This window comes from Anolis sagrei, chromosome 11, assembly GCF_037176765.1.
Source record: "Anolis sagrei isolate rAnoSag1 chromosome 11, rAnoSag1.mat, whole genome shotgun sequence".
Taxonomy (NCBI): domain Eukaryota; kingdom Metazoa; phylum Chordata; class Lepidosauria; order Squamata; family Dactyloidae; genus Anolis; species Anolis sagrei.
This window is the reverse complement of record NC_090031.1, coordinates 16193389-16213513: the sequence shown is the minus strand read 5'-3', so window position 1 is coordinate 16213513 and position 20125 is coordinate 16193389. Positions and strand designations below refer to the sequence as shown.

Here is a 20125-nt window from a genome sequence, read left to right as displayed (position 1 = left end):
GTACTGTTGTCTGGCTTGTCATTGTATAATCGGCATTGAATGTTTGCCAGATATGTGTTCTGTGATCCACCCTGAATCCCCTTTGGAGTGAGAAGGGCGGAATATAAATACTGTAAATAAATAAATAAATACGGTCCCAAAAAAAGGTAAGCATTTCAAGCTCTGATTCCATCAGGCTTATCCAGCAGTAAGGCATGCAACACCGTGATTTGATCTGAGTGTTGTAACCTGCAACTGTTCCCCCCTCCCTCCCCAGATGCCCCTATTTTTTCATACCAGGCAATCCACTTGAGTGATATGTTTGGCAAGCGTTTTGGCATCCACTTCGGCCAGGAGCTCCTTCACCTTCTTCAGCACAGCCATTTCCAAGGGCTTGTTTTCCAGGGGGATGAGGAGGGAGTGGAACACCGCGGGGTTGAAGGAAGAGGTCCGTTCCACTACAGGAACCGCCAAGCCCACAGCGTCCTGCTCCGGCCTCCTCCGGGGTCCAGCCTCGGAGCCGTTCAGTCCAAGGCCCCGCTGGGCCTCGTCCCCCTTGAGCCGTTCCACGTAGCCCTTGGCCGACGGCGCCTTGCCATCCCCTGGCGGTCGGTCCCATTGAACTGGGGAAGGAGGGTGCAGCTGACAGTAATGTCCCGTGTCTGGGTCGCTGTAGCTGCTGACCGAAGGAGAAGGGGACGCCCGGGAGTAGCCGTGCGACGGGGTGGAGCGGCTGCTGTCGGAAGGGTCGGCTTTGCTCCCATTCCCTTGGCACAGCTGCGGCTCACTGGAACGCCTGGTGACGGGGGAGCCTGGGGAGACGCTGTTGCCAACTTGGCCTCCGTTGGGTTTTAGCCGAGAGACTGCAATGCAAAACACCAAACTTGGACACAAGATACATATCACGCCAACGAGTGTCCATCACTCATAAAAACACTGAAAAACACATCAGAAGAGACTAAAAAAGCCAAAAAGCAAAAAATACATTACAATGCATGCTCAAAACCAGACATATATACACAAACACACACATGTCGCAGGTTTGAATCTGGGGAGCGGCATGAGTTCTAACTTCTGCCAACCTAGCAATTCTAAAACATGCAAATGTGAGTAGATATCAATAGGTATCACTCTGGCGGGAAGGTAATAGTGTTCCATTCAGTCATGCCGGCCACATGACCTTGGAGGTGTCTATGGACAACGCTAGCTCTTCGGCTTAGAAATTGAGATGAACACCAGAGTTCCAGAGTCAGACACGACTAGACTTAATGTCAGGGGAAAACTTTTACCTTTACCCTACACAAATATATATATACACACAAAACACATATGCACAGACTGGGCCACAGCAACGTGTGGCAGGGAACAGCTAATAAAGAAATAAATAACAGTACCAGTAAGGGGCAGCAAAGTGAATTGTGCCTACTATTAGCTGCTTGGTGTGTCTTCTGCAGGCGTTAGTCAACTTGGGCCCTCTCTCCAGGTATTTTGGACTTCAACTACAATTCTTACAGGTCATAATATCTGTCTTTCCCTCTCTTATTATCATTTTTTAAAATGTATGTAGAGCACCTGTCCATTTTCTATTGGGGAATTTAAAGCACTTGAATTATTATTATTATTATGATTATGATTATTATTATTATTTGAAACACAACAAGATGAGTCCACAGCAGACACTCTGTTGGCTGTTGAATTGGATCACACATCAGACACTTCCCAAGTATCAGCAAATAATGCGTGCAGATCCCAGTAAGGTGGCCTTCTGCAGCTGGCAGATGGTAATTTTGTCAGTGTCGATTGTGTTTAAGTGCAGGCCAAGGTCTTTAGGCACTGCACCCAGTGTGCTGATCACCACTGGGACCACCTTTAATTGGAATTAATAATAATAATAATAAATATAATAATTATATAATAATAATAATAAAATTTATTATTATTATTATTATTAGAAACAGAACAAGCTTAGTACACAGCAAACAAGATCACTATGCTTGTTGTTGTATTGGATCATTACAGTGTTCCCTCGCTACTTTGTGGTTCACTTTTCACAGACTCGCTGTTTTGTGGGTTTATGATTGGTTGTTGTTGCCCAGAGCAGCATTTTGATCCCACCTCCTGGCAATGATGGAGAGTGGAAGGGGGTTTCACCCTCCCCCTCGGGAAAGAGGCAGCCAATCAAGAGATTTATTTATTTAAATAAATAAATAAATAAATAATCAAGAGAGATTGCAAAGCAAAGCACAGATAGCTAGCAAAAAAAAAAAAAAAAGGCGTGCCGTGCCTTTAAATCTCTCCTCACTTCTGCCTCACCCTCGGAACTCAATATACATATATAGCAACCCTACTTCACGGATTTTCACTTTTCGTGGGCGGTCTGGAATGTAACACCCACAGTAAGTGAGGAAGCACTGTATTATTATTATTATTATTATTATTATTGTTATTATTATTATTATTAAAAAGTATCTTAATCAATAGCATGACTCAGTAAAGTTGAGCCCTTCCTACCAGTGCTGTAAGCTGGGGTTGCAGGGGTCTCGGAGATGGGAGACATTGAGGAGTGGAGGTCTTGAATCTGATCCACGCTGACCGCACAGTTCCGGATGATGTCCCGGTGATGCGGCAAGGAGACGCTGCGCAAAGAAGAGGAAGATCTTTGGCTCAAGTAACTCCAAAAGGATCGTGCAGAAGAATGCATGAAAAAAAATCCCCCTCTCCCCCTCTAATGTATCAACAAAACATCCTCTGATGCCTCAAAACCTGACAAGATATGTTCAGTGACCCTGAAAAATGCACTTTTGCAGCATGTACAGGCTTTAGCACAGCTGGTTAATCACAGTTGCAGTAAACCTTGCCAACCAAAATGTTGACAGTTTGAAGCCCGGGTCAGGGTGAGCTCCTGACCTTCAGCCCAGCTCCCTGACCACGTAGCAGATCGAAAACAGAAATGTGAATAGATAAATTGGTACAGAGTTAAAGCGGGGAGGTATTTAGGCACGGTGATTCTATCAAAAGGGAGGACGTTTATGAACAAAAAAGCTCTTCAGCAGGGAAGATGGAGTGACAGCACCCCTTGTGGCCGGAACCGAGCACAGCCTCCTGATGCAGGAAATGGAAAAGATGGGAAAAGTCTTTACCTCTGTTTATGTATTGCCTGTCCTTGTTAACTGTATAACGGCACTGAATGTTTGCTGTATGTGTGTGCTGTAATCCGCCCTGAATCCCCTTGGGGAGATAGAGCAGAATATAAATAAAGTATATTATATCATAGAGGATGAATTTGCTATTTGTATGTGATTTTTTGTGACTTTAAAAACAGGAGTGACTTTAAAAACAGTGTGAGAGAACTGGCTGTCTGCAAGGACATTGCCCAGGGACACCCGGATTATATCCTGTGGGAAGCTTCTCTCATGTCCCTGCATGAGAAGATGGAGCTGACAGATGGGAGCTCACCCTGCTCTCGGATTCAAACCACCGACCTTTTGGTCAGCGGTCCTGCCGGCACAACAGTTTAACCCATTGCATCGGGGGCACTGTGATGGAATGTAGCTCAAGATATACTGAATCTTCAGGTGATTTGCAGTGGATCAGCCAGATTCCCATTGGCTTGATGAGAACGACAACAGAAAGACCTTTTCTGTCTCTGCCCTACACTGAACCACTAAAGTCAAGTTACCTTCAAGGGAAACAGGACTTTATGAAAGGATATATGAATTTAACAACAAATTCTGCCCTTCTTGTATTGCAATTCTGTACAGTGTTCCCTCGATACTTTGCGGTTCGGTTTTAGCGGACTCGCTGTTTCACAGGTTTTTAAAGATATTACTGTATATACTTGAGTATAAGACGAGCCGAATATAAGCCGAGGCACCTAATTTTACCACAAAAACTGGGAAAATGTATTGACTCGAGTATAAGCCGAGGGTGGGAAATGCAGCAGCTACTGGTCAGTTTCAAAATACCAACAGATACCAATAAAATTACATTAACTGAGGCATCAGAAGGTTAAATGTTTTTGAATATTTACATAACACTGTAATTTAAGACTGTCCAACTCTGATTCTAACCTTCTTCAACGTAAATGTGCTTATGTATCCTTCCAATAAGAATAAAGAGAGTAACATAATAATAATAATAGAGTAAAATAATCGAAATGTAAGAACAGTAATAATAGAGTAAAATAATAAATGTAATTGTCAGATTTTACAATGTATTGTAATGTAATATAGCTGAGTCATGCACTGCTAATAGGCTTCTATTGGAAATGCTGAGTCATGCAATAACTGTATATAGGGAATCATTTGGGGAATGTGTTCTGGCCTAGTCCAGGTGATTGTGAATGATGTAATCCTGGGTCTGAGTTAAGTCAATGAGTTGGGAACCAATCAGAGATTGCTATGTGTAATTGTATAGAATTGTATATAAGGAAGTCATGTACAGTGTATTCTCTCTCCTTGTGCTGTGATGCTGTTCATCGAAGGCTCTATGAAATTGATTAAAAGAACCTGTCTGCTAAGACAAGATATAACCGTGTGCTGTGGTAAGTTTGTAGTGTCATCTAGATTGGAGGGGAAAACAATGGTTAATTCGGTGCAATGAATGTAATGATTAAAGGATTGGTAATATGGAAGACGAAACTGGATCACGATTTTAGTCAGGAGATGCATTGGATTGTTATTGATGTGTGAATATTGTGTATCATGCTTTTATGGTTTTAAATTGTATACTGTTGATTGTTGTATTTTGTTGTAAACCGCGTTGAGTCGCCGGCTAGGCTGAGAAACAGCGGTATACAAGTATAGCAAATAAATAAATAGTAAAACTGACAATGGCCGGGCATGTGCTCAAGTGTCTGTAAAAGGTTCCAGAGTGACTGCAGGTTGTGGGAGCAGTTGACTGAAAATACTGTGCAGGAAGAAGCTACTGGAAAGTGCTGAAGTTGTGATCTGAAGTTGTGATCTGCTGCTGAATTGTGAAATTAATCTCAACAGTAATAATAACAATAATAAATAGAGTCAAATAATACATGTAATAATAACAATAATAAAGCAAAATAATAATGTAATAATAATAACTGAGTAAAATAATAAATGCAATAATAATAATACATAGAGTAAAATAATACATGTAATAAAAATAATAATAACAGAGTAAAATATTAAATAACGTCGACCCGAATATAAGCCGAGAGGAACTTTTTTAGCCTATAAAAACGGCTGAAAAACTAGGCTTATACTCGAGTATATACAGTAATTTAAAAAATTAAGTATAAAATATTTTCGTTCAGTGGAAGCCAGGGACCCCAGAAGTGTGGCGGGAATACTGTATTCTTGCAAAACAGTCTTGAACCCAGTTCTAAGACCTCAAGGTTCCTTTTTGAATCCCCCTGCCCTCCAATAGTTTCAAAGTCCCTGGTCCCCGGCTGAGCTCCGATTACCTAGTGGGGCAGCCCTCGGCCCTGATGATCTTGTCAGCCGTCAGTCCATCAGTCATGGTGATGCTCCTCCGCTTGATGTGTCCCCCTTTCTGGTTGTTGTGGCCGTGTGAGCCGCTGTGCTTCCCATTGGCAAGTCCATAGCTGGCCTCCAGGTAGCGCAGGGGGAAGGTGCGGTTGATGGGGCAGTAGAAGATGGCCCCGCTCTGCTCTGAGACCGGCTTGCGGTTGCCCACGTAGAAACGCACCAACGCCGGGATGTTATCGAAGCTCTCCTGCTCAAAGAGGTACTGGATGTGAGTGCGGCCTTCGCTGGACTTGACCATCACCTTGTTGATCTTGAAGTGGAGCGGCTCGTTCCGCCAGCGGCATGTCAGCACATAGTCCCCCAAGCTGGTGAGCGAGTCGCGTATCAAAAAGTCCCCATTTCTCTGTACTAGACTCTCAGAAACCTGAGAAGTCCAGGTAGGCGAAGGGGAAAAAAAGAGATTATTATTTTTGAGACTTGCTTTGTGATGTGCAATGTCTTGGAAGAAGCTGAGATGGACCGGGCTTTAGCACAGCAGGTTAACTGCCAGCGGCAGCAAATCTTGCCAACCAAAAGGTTGACAGTTCGAAGTCTGGGTCGGGGTAAGTTCCTGGCCTTTAGCCCAGCTTCTGCCTATGTATGTATTTATTTATTTATTTACAGTATTTATATTCCACCCTTCATACCCTGAAGGGGATCAGGGTGAACCACAATGCACATGTACATGGCAAATTTTCAATGTCACTTTTAGACATACAAGACAGTTAGAAGTATTTTGGCATTTTCCAACTTTGGCGCCTGGAGGTTATGCTCAATTCTGGCCACAGGGGGGTGCTGTTGCTTCATATAATTCACCTACAATCAAGGAGCATTCTGAATCCCACCTATGATAGAATTGGGCCAAACCTTCCACACAGAACCCCCATGACCAACAGAAAATACTGTGTTTTCTGATGGTCTTTGGCGACCCCTCTGACACCTCTTTGCGACCCCCTCAGGGATCCTGACCCCCAGGTTGAGAAACAATAATGTAGGGAGACCAACCCAACAGGTAGTAAAGTGCTTCTGAGGACAACCGCAGAGAATTAATCAGAGCAGGGCATTGTTTCCTTATTCAGGGAAGGCACACTGGAACAGCCACATTTTGAGGCTCCTCCTAAAGACTGCCAATGTGGGGGCTTGTCTGATATCCTTGGGGAGTGAGTTCCAGAGTTGGGGGGCCACCACAGAGAAGGCCCTCTCCCTCGTCCCCACCGATCACACCTGCGAAGGGGCGGGTGTGAGAGAGTGAAAATCCGTACTTCGTGGATTTTCACTTATCGCGGGTGGTCCTGGAACAGCACACCCACGAAAAGCGAGGGAACACTGTATACCTCAGTCTATGTAATTTTTCTGTTTTGTCAGTGTATAACGGCATTCAGTGTTTGCTGTATATGTGTGCTGTCATCTGAAGGGTGGAAAATAAATATAAATACTGTAAATAAATGACCACTCTGTCTGCTGTCCAGAATTGTCCTACATTGTGTGTGGAGTCTCCTCACCATCCTCTAATCAGACGGAAACTCAGAGATCGACCAATATTTCCCCCTTCTTTGCCCATCCCACCCCTTTGCCCCTCTATGGTACAGTTGTTGTTTAGGAGCACTGAGGGGCCAGAGGTTTCCCCAGTGGCACCTCACCTCTCGTGGGATGCGCCCATGGTACCAGGCGTGGCTCCGGAGGTCTGTGCTGCTGAGCTTCAGCTCTTCTTCCAGCTCTTTGTGAAGCTTCTCCGGCGACGAATCGAGGATGTACTTCTCCTTGGAGAACTGCGGAGAGAGGGAGGAGGAGATGACATCAGAGGCAGCCACCTGGTCCTTCTCTGCTCTGCCGGCTGCAAGGAAGAGTCCCAAAGCACCCCCAGCCCCCCAGGAGAGGACTGATGCCCGGTCCAGCTGGTGCCAATCCTACTTAATGTCTTCCTAATTGCCGCAGGAGAAGCGGGGATGGATGGCTTAGCAGGAGAGAAGAGGCAGCGTGATGCAATGGTTTGGAAATTGGGCTACAAGGTTACTGTGAGTTTTCCAGGCTGCATAGCCATGTTGCAGAAGCATTCTCCCCTGACAGTTCAGCCACGTCTATAGCAGGCATCCTTTTTTTTTTAATGAAACAGTAACTCGGTTTATTTGTAGCATTCTTGTGGCATAAGCGTAGTGGTTACAAAGGATCAAATGCTTGCTGATTACAGAACAACGTTTCAATATGAGTTTCATTCAATCTATTCCTTTCCTCCTAGAGGGTTGTTATGCTAATACATAATACAGAGGTTGAGGGGCACAATTCAAAGTGCTGGCTTTGGCCTATAAAGCCCTAAACGGCCCCGGCCCAAATTACCTGTCCGAACGCATCTCCCGCTATGAACCATTGCGGAGATTAAGATCCTCCAGGAAGGCCCTGCTTTCCGTCCTGCCATTGCCACAGGCGCGATTGGTGGGGACAAGAGACAGGGCCTTCTCGGTGATTGCTCCCCAGCTATGGAACTCCCTTCCTGGTGAGATCAGGTCGGCCCCCTCCCTCCTGATCTTTAGAAGGGCGGAATATAAATGTTTTAAATAAATAAATAATAATAAAAAAGACCATAAATGCGACCCATCTTCTGCTCTTTTCCCCCTCCTGCTTCACTGTCTCGCACCAGAGAGAGAAAGAGCCTACTTTTATGCCTGGTTTTAAGGACGCCATGAGTCCAAACTGGCTAAGTGCCCCTTGCCACCTCTGCTCAGGCTACAAGGCAGCCAAATCTCTCCCAAAGTGCTACGGCTTCCGAAGAGACTAAGCCGACGGACTTGTGCTAATCATGGCAGATCTGGCCCTGGCCGTTATACAGTCTCCCCTTTCCCTTTTTGCAGCTTGCCCTCCTAATCCTCCGTTCCCTGCAGGGATTTCACAAAGCCTGCATTCACTTTCCTTGCATTCACCAACTTCCTACTTCTAGCTAAGCTAGGAATGCCAAAGAGAAAAGTACTTGTGAGAACAAGACAAAAAGGGCCTTTTCGGTGGTGGCCCCACTGCTCTGGAACTCCCTCCTTACTATTATTCAGGACCAAGTTAAAACTTTCCTATGGAAACAGGCCTTCCCTGAAGGTGGACAGTAGCATTGCAAACACTAGATTGATATGCACAATGTACAAATTATAGTGGACCTCCGGCAATGTCCTCCACAAACACCACACTGCCTACCATCCTAGTGAAGGCTTTCATACAGGGACAATTCTATCCTAGATTTCATGTGTTTCTTCCACTACAGACATCCCAGTGTTCCTTAATCTCTCCATTGGTGTGGAATTTGCATGGCTCTGCCCACTGCCTCTCCCTTAACCCTATTCTTTTCTATGGCACATAGCAAGCAGAGGCAGTGGGCAGGATAATGTAAATCCCACACCAATGGAGAGAATAAGGAACACTGAGATTTATAGGAGTTGTAGCAACTGTGATGTATAGTTCACCTGCAATCTAAGAACTGCACTCTGGACTCCGCCAATGATGGACCTGGAACTAACTTGGCACACAGAATCCCTAAGACTGGTGGTCTTTGGAGGGATTTATAGGAGTTGTAGTTCACCTATATCCAGAGTAACCTATGGAACCAAACAAGGATGGATCTGGACCAAACTACACCCAAATTTGAATACTGGTGCGTTTTGAAGGGAATTGGCTTGGACATTTTGGAGTTGTAAGTACTGGGATTTATAGTTCACCTGCAATCAAGGAGCACCCTGAACTCCACCAAAGACAGATTTGGACCAAACTTGGCACATAGAGCCCTCAAGAACAGCAAAAAAATACTGGAGGTCTTTGAGGAAAATTCACCTTGATTTGCGGAGTTGTAGTTCATCTACATCCAGAGAGCACTATGAACCCAAACACTGATGGATCTGGACTGAACTTGGCACACAGATCCGATATGCCAAAATTTGATTCCTGGAGGGGTTTGGGAGGAACTGTCCTTCCTTTCTGGGAGTTGTAGTTCACCCACAAAAAAAGAGACTGTGACCTCCACCGATGATGGACCTGGGCCAAACTTGGCACACAGAGTCTCCATGACTATCTCAACCTACTGGAGGGGTGTGAGTGGACTGACTCACCATAGCTGGAGTTGTAGTTCACCCTACAGACTGAGAGCACTGAACCCCACCAATGACACATCTAGAGCAAACTTGCCCGACATGGCAAACTTTAATTACTGATGGAGTTTTTTTGGGGTTAACCTGGCATGATGGGAGTTGTAGTTTACCCACAACCTTAAGCATTTTGTACAATTAAATAAATAACCTGGGCAACACTGGGGACCCAAACGAGTAAATAAATAAACAATAATAATACTGTTTGTAGGCATCTACTAGAAGATCTGGAGAGAACAATGCAATGGACAGGAGCCACCCTTTCCTCGCACTCCCCGCAAACCACCCTGAAATGTGGGCGGCAGATTGCCAGATTGAGGCAGAAACGTCTTCCTTCCGCAAAAGGGTTAAACAAACCCCTGCTGCTTCTGCCTGTCAAGCTGGCTGGTGCAATGAATAATGATGATATAGGTTGAAACAGGGGAGCCTTTGCATTGAGATGAGTGGGGATGGGCCGCCGGGGGCAAACATCCGTCCATGCACCTGAGCCTTAAGCACACAAGCCCACCCCCTTCATTTCTCCGGCCCCTTTGGGAGAGAAGGGCATCTGGGTTGGAAGCAGCAGCAGACACTGAAGGGGATGCTTTGCTGTGTGAATGCGGCAGAGAGAAGTGAAGGACTGCTGGGACTAGGCGCAGCGCCATCTCTCAAAGGCCCATCGATCAGTCTAGCCTTCCTTCAGCAAGTCCAGCAAGAAAGGCACTGATTTAGCCATAGCAGAGCACTTGATGCACCAACCTGGACACAGAAGATTATTATTTGAGAACACAGAAATGCTGGACCACTCTGACAACCACTTCACGACCTACAAGAAGTATTGACTGAATATCAAACAAAAAAGTGGGCACTAGAAACAATATCATACGAAAGCTGACTGGCACAACCTGGGGATCACAACCAGACACAGTGAAGACATTATTTATTTATGTATTTATTTACTTTATTTGTATACCACTCTTCTCAGCCATTAGGCGACTCAGAGCGGTTAACAACAAGCAGCGGCAAAAATTCAATGCAAACATCATACAGCCATTTAAAAGACAATTAGTACAACAATACACTAAGCAAATAATATCAATAACCATCAATAACCATCAATAAACAACTCACTAGCGTCTCATAACTAAAATCATAATCCAAGTTCGTCATCCGTTGTTCCAATTCCTATGATTCATTGTAATTCATTGCACTGCCTACTCAAACGCCTGTTCAAATAACCAGGTTTTCACTTTCTTCCGAAATGCCATTAATGAGGGAGCTGATCTGATGTCTGTGGGTAGGGCGTTCCACAGCCGAGGGGCCACCACCGAGAAGGCCCTGTCCCTCGTCCCCACCAACCGCACCTGAGTTGCAGGCGGGATCGAGAGCAGGGCCTCCCCAGAAGATCTTAAAGTCCTGTTCATAGGCGGAGATGCGTTCAGATAGGTACCTTGGGCCAGAACCGTTTAGGGCTTTATAGGCCAACGCCAGCACTTTGAATTGTGCCTGGTAGCAAATTGGCAGCCAGTGGAGCTGGCGCAATAGAGGAGTTGTATGCTCCCTGAGTGCCGCTCCTGTTAGTATCATGGCTGCCGAGCATTGGACTAGTTGAAGCTTCCGAGCAGTCTTCAAAGGCAACCCCACGTAGAGAGTGTTGCAGTAGTCTAAACAGGATGTAACCAGAGCGTGGACTACCGTGGCCAAGTCAGCCCTTGCGCTTTGCTACTCTGATGCTGAGTATGCATGCCCAGAGTGGAACACATCTCACCACACTAAAACAGTGGATGTGGCTCTTAATGAGACATGCCACATTATCACGGGGTGTCTGCGCCCTACACCACTGGAGAAATTACACTGTTTAGCTGGTATTGCACCACCTGAAGTAGCAACCAATAGTGAAAGGACCAAGGCAGTGACATCTCCCACCCATTCCCTGTTTGGGTATCAGCCAGCATGCCAACATTGTAAATCAAGAAATAGTTTCCTAAGATCTACAGACACACTCGCTGGAACATCTCAGCAAGCGAGAGTCCAAAAGTGGCAGGCTCAAACCCAGAACCTCAATTAATGGCCGCTACCAAATGAGAGACTCCCTCCTGAGCACATAGAAAACTGGGCGACTTGGAAGGTGCTGAACAAACTGCGCTCTGGCACCACGAGATGCAGAGCCAACCTTCAGAAATGGGGCCACAAAGGAATCCACGACATGCGAGTGTGGAGAAGAGCAAACCACAGACCACCTACTCCTATGCAACCTGAGCCCAGCCACATGCACAATGGAGGACCTTCTCACAGAGACACCAGAAGCACTCCAAGTGGCCAGCTTCTGGTCAAAGGACATTTTGAATCATGCCAAGTTTTAAACTTTGTTTGTGATTTTAAAAATATATAATAACTGTCTTCTCAATTTGCTTGGGACACAATAAATAAGGAGCAAAGCTCTTGCTTTTGCATGCAAAAAGTCTCTGGTTCCATCCTGAGCCATATTCAAAAAAGGTAGGAAAAACAAAACTAAATGAATCAATGGATTTATTTTTAATGGATGGGTTTTTGAGCTTATTTTGCCACATGGAATTGATGCTAATAAGTACTCCAGAGGGGATGTCATGGGGGATGTGGGTCTCTTCCATGTGCTTGTGGTTGCTGCTGCTTTGCGTCCTCACCCCCACCCCTCTCCTCCGCCTCTGCAAGGGACCCCTGCGGAGAATAAACAATAAGGGACGGGAGGAAAGGTGACCTTGGCCGGGTAAAGGCCAAGGAACAAAAGCCATCTCCACAACAACAGACATCACAGCCATGGCTACCACTGCCTCCTGAATGGGGGGCATGCCACGCATCCTGTGTGCAGGGAGGAACATGAGTACTGGTCCAAGACAGTGCCCTTGTTGAGGAAAGGGACAAGATATCTCCTCCTGTTCATATATATAGGCCCACGTACCATATTTGGGTGCCTGGAAAACCGAATCAAGGATTGAGACCAGACTAGTGCCATATTTCAATATTTAAAAGCATGCCCCATTGAGGAAGAGGCTCAGCTTGTTTTTGCAGCTCTGGCGAAATGGATTCCAAATGGCAGGAAAAGAGATTCCACCAAAACATTAGGAAGAACTTCTTAATGATGAGAGCGGTTCAACTATGGGATATGTTCACCAGTGGAGTCTCTTCTCTGGAGGTTTGTCAGCAGAAGCGGGATGGCCATCTGTTGGGAGAGTCTGGATCGGGCCTTCGTGCATACTGGCAGAAAGAAGGGGGTTAGACTGGATGGCCCTTGGAGTCCCTTAAAACTCTAGGATCCTATCCAGACCCTCCCTCCTTTTCATTTCTGAGAAATAATGAGGAGACAGAAAACTTCAGCCGGGCTTTAGCACAGTGGGTTAAGCCACCAGCTGCAGAAAATCATTCTGTTTGAAAGGTTGACAGTTTGATCCCAGGCTGGGATGAGCTCCCAACTGTCAGCCCAGTTGGAAAATGCAGGCTTGGCATTCTATGCATCTCTTCAATATGGATCTTTCTCGTTTCCTTTCTTCTCTTCATCTTGCCCCATTCAGGCCAGGCTTAGCACAGTGAGTTAAACCGCCAGCTGCAGAAAATCATGCTGTTCAAAAGATCGACAGTTCAAGCCCAGGTTGGGGTTGGAAAATGCAAGCTTGGAATTCTATGCATCTTTTCAATATGGATCTTTCTCGTTTCCTTTCTTCTCTTCATCTTGCCCCATTCAGGCCTGGCTTAGCACAGCGAGTTAAACCGCCAGCTGCAGAAAATTTTGCCAAACGAAAGATCGACAGTTCAAGCCCAGGTTGGGGTGAGCTCCCAATATTCAGCACAGTTGGAAAATGCAGGCTTGGCATTCTATGCTTCTCTTCAATATGGATCTTTCTCGTTTCCTTTCTTCTCTTCATCTTGCCCCATTCGGGCCTGGCTTAGTAAAGGGGGTTAAACCACCAGCTGCAGAAAATCATGCTGTTCAAAAGGTCGAAAATTCAAGCATGAGTCGGCGTGAGCTCCCAACAGTCAGCCCAGCTTCTGGTCACATAGAAGTTCAAAAACAGTAATGTGAGTAGATAAATAGGTACCGCTTTGGCGGGGGGGTAATAAAAGGCGCCCATGTGGATATGCTAGCAATTCGATCAGGAGAGCGTCAAAGGACAACAAAGCTCCTCAGCATGAAAACAGAGCAACAGCACCTCCCCGTGGCTGGAGTCGAGCACAGCCTTCGGATGCCAGAGATGGAAAAATATGGGAAGCCTTTGCCTCTGTTTACGTTCTGCCTGTCTTTATGAAATGTATAATGGCACTGAATGTTTGTCATATATGTGGGCTGTAATTTGCCCTGAGTCCCCTTGGGTAGATAGGGTGAATTATAAATAAAGTATATTATTATTATTATTATTATTATTATTATTATTAGCCACCATATGCTGGAGATGGAAAAAGATGGGAATCCTTTACCTCTGTTTATGTATTGTCTGTCATTTTTAATTGTATAATGGCATTGAATGTTTGCCATATAGGTTAACTGTAATCCGCCCTGAGTCTCCTTGGAATATAAATAAAGATTATTATTATTATTATTATTATTATTATTATTATTATTATTTGAAACACAACAAGATGACTCCACAGCAGTCAAGATCACTCTGCTGGCTGTTGTACTGGATCACACATCGGACACTTCCCAATTGTCTAGGACTGTGTGATGTATCGGCAAATAATGCGTGCAGATCCCAATAAGATGGCCTTCTGCAGCTGGCAGATGGTAATTTTATCAGTGCCGATTGTGTTTAAGTGCAGGCCAAGGTCTTTAGGCACTGCACCCAGTGTGCCGATCATCACTGGGACCACTTTGACCGGCTTGTGCCAGAGTCTTTGCAGTTCGATCTTTAAATCCTCATATTGTGTCAGCTTTTCCAGTTGTTTCTCTTCAATCTTACTGTCACCTGGGATTGCAACATCTATTATTATTATTATTATTACTATCATCATCATCATCATCATCACAGAATTATATTAACTCTCTTTGGGACCCTAGCAAATGAAAGCATGAGGGTGTAACGTCTTAAGAGTGGGGTATCAGACAGATCCAGAAGCGAAGCAGTTTCTGTGCCACCAATGCTGCCACGTTTATGCCCAAGATGGGTTTCTTTTGAGAGTCAGAGAGGCAGGGATTACAGTACACATATATGGCAAACATTCAACGCCATTATACAATTAACAATGAGAGGCAATACATAAACAGAGATAAAGGATTCCCATCTTTTTCCATCTCCAGCATCTGGTGGCTAATAATAATAATAATAATAATAATAATAATAATAATAAGAATAATAATAATCTTTATTTATATTCCGCCCTATCTACCCAAGGGGACTCAGGATGAATTATAGCACACATATATGGCAAACATTCAGTGCCATTATGCATCTGGTGGATAATAATAATAATAATAATAATAATAATAATAATAATAATAAATATGGGCAAGGGGAGCACTGGCCAAAAGGTGACCAGGACAAAGTTGCAGAGTGCGGCGGCCCCTGCACCACCTCACCACTTTGGCGCAGGCGGAGGAGGGCTGTGTGGGCGTGAGAGCACCGGCTGAATATACATTCGCCTATGCATGCATCCAAGCATCCATCGCTTATCTCACTCCCAATGCTGCATCCCTCTGCTGGGCTCCCATTGGCTGGCAATGATGTCATTGCTTCAAGGGCCGGCTGCGCTACCATTGGTGGGAAGAAGGCTGCTGTCAGCTGGAAGAACCCCGGCCGGCCGGTCATTCACGGCACATGGCACATGCCGCCGGGTTCGGCACAGAAATCAAGGCGGAGGGTGATCCAAAGGGACAGGAGAGGGACAAGTGCCTTTAGAAGTGCCTTCAAAGAGAAAGCAGCTCTGAGATGGCAAGGGGTGCATACACACACACACACACACACACACACACACCCTCTCCCAAGAGAGGGTGAAACCCCCTTCCACACTCCATGTCTGAACATATCTCCTTCTACGTCCCGTCTCGGAGTTTAAGATCTTCTGGGGAGGCCCTGCTCTCGGCCCCACCTTTATCACAAGTGAGATTGGCAGGGACAAGGGACAGGGCCTTCTTGGTGGTGGCCCCTCGCCTGTGGAAATTAGGTCATCGACATCCCTCCTCTCCTTCAGAAGGAAGTTGAAAACATGGATATGGGACCAGGCCTTTGGGTAATCTGGCAGACCGACAAGGCAATGACGACCAGAGTTTGGAAAGGATTATGATAATGACAATGATAATGTTGAATGGACTTATGGATTTTAGAACTCGGTGAACGTTGGCCACTAGATTGGCTTTTCATTTTAGTTGTTTGAATGTTTTAACTATTTATAATTGTTATATTTATATTATATCCCTCCGTTCATCTGGAGAGGCCCTGCTCATGATCCCATCTGCGTCGCAAGTGCGTTTGGTGGGGACGAGGGGCAGGGCCTTCTCTGTGGTGGCCCCCCAACTCTGGAACTCTCTCCCCAAGGACATCAGACAAGCCCCAACGTTGGCAGTCTTTAGGAAGAGCTTGAAGACTTGGCTGTTCCAGTGTGCCTTTCCAGAATACGAAACTCCCAGCATCATGTCCCAAACGCACTTTATTAGAGATTTAAGATTGCCTGCACATCGCACCTACCCTAAAATCCTTACATTTCACCTGTCATGTCCAGCACTTTTTAATTTATTCATTACTTTTGGCCCGGCCCTAGTTTTAAATATGTCATGATGTATTATTTTGATGTTTTACTGTTATTGCTTTAATGTTTATTGGTTTGCTTTATGAGTTTTATTGTTGTATTTGTTATGCTGTTGTTTTATTGAGGGCCTTGGCCTTTGTAAGCCGCACCGAGTCCTTCAGGAGATGTTAGCGGGGTACAAATAAAGTTAATAATAATAATAATAATAATAATAATAATAATAATAATAATCCCCTTGCCCTGTTTACCTCTCCGAACGTATTCTCCCCTACGAACCATCAAGATTATTAAGATCGTCTGGAGAGGCCCTGCTCTCGGTCCCACCGGCCTCGCAAGCGCATCTGGTGGGGACGAGGGACAGGGCCTTCTCGGTGGTGGCCCCTCAACTCTGGAACTCTCTCTCTCACAGGAGATCAGAACCGCCCCTTCTGTCCTGATATTCAGGAAGCAGGTGAAGACGTGGTTATGGAGACAGGCATTCGATGAGTGAGCCAACACCCGGAGATTGGATGGAGGATGGTGAACATCAAATTTAGTGGGACGACTGACCATTGTATTTATTGAATGTAATTGTTGTTTTGCTGTTTTAATGTTTTATTGCTATATGAAGTATGATGTTTACTGACTGCATGTATATTATGGTTGGAAACCGGTCTGAGTCTCTCAAGAGAGGTGAGGTCGGTATATAAAACTTTTAAATAAATTATTATTATTATTATTATTAATAATAATATATTTTTTACTTTGTTGAATGTGGCATCGAATTGTGCCGGTTGTAAGACGCCCTCAGTCCCCCCCTTGGGGGTTGGGAAAGATGGGGTAGAAATACTCAATATAAAATAAATAAATCATTGCCAGGAGGCAAAACCCCGCGAAACAGCGAGTCCGCGAAAAACGAACTGCGAAGTAGAGAGGGAACACTCTATATACATATCAAAGGATGGGGTACCACACCTATATCTCAAAGGATGGGGTACCACACCTTTCTTAACTCCTGCACAGCCACCACAGAAAGAGAGAGAACCCTCCATGGAGAAAGACTCCCAAACACTTTGATTGCTCCACATCCAAGAGACCCAATATTATTATTTTTGCAGAGCATAGCCAGAAGCTGAATAAGACTCCAGGTCTTTGCCATCAATGTATTTGCCATGACAGGCTTTTCCACCGCCGGCGTCTTGTTTGCAAGGCTGCATTCCCTTGACACATTTGACGGGAGGGATGCAAGGAAAGAATAAGCAAGCAGCCATCCAAAGCTGCTGAGCTTTTCCTTTGTGGGTAAGAATTCAGCACTTCGGACAGCTCCCTTTGCGCTTCAAACCCACTCCCTGCCCTGCTGAGAAGCATCTCCACCTCTGCATTAGCACAGCCTGCGACCAAATAGATGCCAAATAGGAAAGTTAAAATATCATCAACATACCCGTCGGCAAAATGTCAGGAAATAATACGACTGGAGTCCGAAAAACTCACAGCGACCCAACCATTGCAAAAACAATGCCACTTATTCTAACCATTACATAAGCCATGACATTTAATTTTCCAACAGAGTCACAATTCAGAGGGTCCTCGGTGCCTGAGCCCTTAAGCCGTGGCTTGGATGTCAATCCCCCATTCCTTGCATGCTTTGGCATTCAGCCCCGGCCTTCCTTCCTTGCTTACCGAGGCCTAAGAGAGCAAACTGTGCCAAGCTCTTTGGGGTCTTCGGCACAAGGCAAAAAGCAGTAGGGACAACGTGATGAACGCGTGACAGTCATGCAAAAGAGTGGGCAGTGAATTGGACAGCGGATTAGAGCAGACTTGGGCCCTCCTTCCAAGTGTTTTGGACTCCAACTCCCACAATTCCTAACAGCCGGTAGGAGTCCAAAACACCTGGAGGGAGGACCCAAGTTGGCCCATGCCTTTGTCTCTTGGAATTTGACACTTAAGTCAAGGGATCATCTGCATACCCACGTTGTGGGAGTTGGAGTCCAAAACACCTGGAGGAAAGGCCCAAGTTGGCCAATGCCTTTGTCTCTTGGAATTTGACACTTAAGTCAAGGGATCATCTGCATACCCATGTTGGAGTTGGAGTCAAAAACACCTGGAGGGAGGGCCCAAGTTGGCCCTTGCCTGTGTCCTCTTGGGATTTGACACTTAAGTCAAGGGATCATGTTGTGGGAGTTGGAGTCCAAAACACCTGGAGGGAGGGCCCAAGTTGGCCCATGACTCTTTCCTCTTGGAATTTGACACTTAAGGGATCATCTGCATACCCACGTTGTGGGAGTTGGAATCCAAAACACCTGGAGGAAAGGCCCAAGTTGGCCAATGCCTTTGTCTCTTGGAATTTGACACTTAAGTCAAGGGATCATCTGCATACCCATGTTGGAGTTGGAGTCAAAAATACCTGGAGGGAGGGCCCAAGTTGGCCCTTGCCTGTGTCCTCTTGGGATTTGACACTTAAGGGATCATTTGATTACGCATGTTGTGGGAGTTGGAGTCCAAAACACCTGGAGGGAGGGCCCAAGTTGGCCCATGCCTCTGTCCTCTTGGAATTTGACACTTAAGTCAAGGGATCATCTGCATACCCATGTTGTGGGAGTTGGAGTCCAAAACACCTGGAGGGAGGGCCCAAGTTGGCCCATGACTCTTTCCTCTTGGAATTTGACACTTAAGGGATCATCCGCATACCCACGTTGTGGGGGTTGGAGTCCAAAACACCTGGAGGGAGGCCCACGATGGACCGTGTCTTGTTGAAGGCTTCCATGGCTGGAATCACAGGGTTGTTGTAATTTTTTTGGGCTATATGGCCATGTTCTAGAAGCATTATCTCATGACGTTTCGCCTGCATCTATGGCAGGCATCCTCAATAACCTGTTGGCTTATGTCATTTGGGAGTTGTAGTTGCTGGAATTTATAGTTTACCTACAATAAAGGGCATTCTGAACTCCACCAATGATGGAATTGGACTGATCTTGGCACACAGAACTCCCATGACCAAAAGAAAATACTGGAAGGGTCTGGTGGGCATTGATCTTGAGTTTGGGAGTTGTAGTTCACCTACATCCAGAGAGCACTGTGGACTCAAACAATGATGGATCTGGACCAAACTTGGCACAAATATTCAATATGCCCAAATGTGAACACTGGTGGAGTTTGGGGAAAACAGACCTTGACATTTGGGAGTTGTAGTTGCTGGGATTTCTAGTTCAATCAAAGTGCATTCTGAACCCCATCAATGAGAGAATTGGGCCAAACTTCCTATACAGCACCCCCATGACCAACAGAAAATACTGTTGGTGACCCCACTGGCAAACCCCCTCACGACCCCTCCCTTAGGGGTCCTGACCCCCAGGTTGAAAAACTCTATCTGCATATTTACGTGACCGCATCTCTTCTTATGGACCTGTTTGGGCTCTAAGATCAGCCAGGGCAGCCCTCCTCTCGATCCCACCATCCACATGAGCAAGGTTGGTGGGGATGAGGGAGAGGGCCTTCTCGGTAGTGGCCCCCGGACTTTGGAAGGAGTTGAAAATCTGGCTATTTAAGCAGGCTTTTGATAATGGCGGGTTGAACCACTGAGCTGCTGAAATTGTTGACCAAAAGGTCAGTGGTCTGAATCCGGGGAGTGGCGTGAACTCCCACTATTAGCCCCAGCCATTAGCCCTAGCTCCTGCCAACCTAGCAGTTCGAAAACACGCAGATAATAGAATCCTAGAGTTGAAAGAGACCTCGTGGGCCATCCAGTCCAACCCCATTCTGCCAAGAAGCAGGAAAATCGCATTTAAGGCACCCCCGACAGATGGCCATCCAGCCTCTGTTTAGAAGCCTCCATAGAAGGAGCTTGCACCACAC

General features: G+C 45.7%; 1 protein-coding gene and 1 long non-coding RNA gene across 5 annotated transcripts in view; both read right to left on the bottom strand.

The window, feature by feature from the left end:
- The window catches only part of LOC137097664 (uncharacterized), a 214331-nt gene that overhangs the window by 61044 nt on the left and 133162 nt on the right, over positions 1 to 20125 (bottom strand). The gene's annotated exons all lie outside the window — the stretch shown is intronic.
- The window catches only part of SH2D3C (SH2 domain containing 3C), a 78415-nt gene that overhangs the window by 9262 nt on the left and 49028 nt on the right, over positions 1 to 20125 (bottom strand). For all 4 annotated transcript variants that reach the window (XM_067471941.1, XM_067471940.1, XM_060757215.2 and 1 more), the window contains 4 exons: positions 7124 to 7252; positions 5420 to 5868; positions 2491 to 2615; positions 277 to 842 (listed from right to left, as the gene is read on the bottom strand). In XM_067471941.1, the coding sequence (XP_067328042.1) occupies positions 277 to 842; positions 2491 to 2615; positions 5420 to 5868; positions 7124 to 7252 (1269 nt within the window). The remainder of the gene's footprint in view (positions 1 to 276; positions 843 to 2490; positions 2616 to 5419; positions 5869 to 7123; positions 7253 to 20125) is intronic.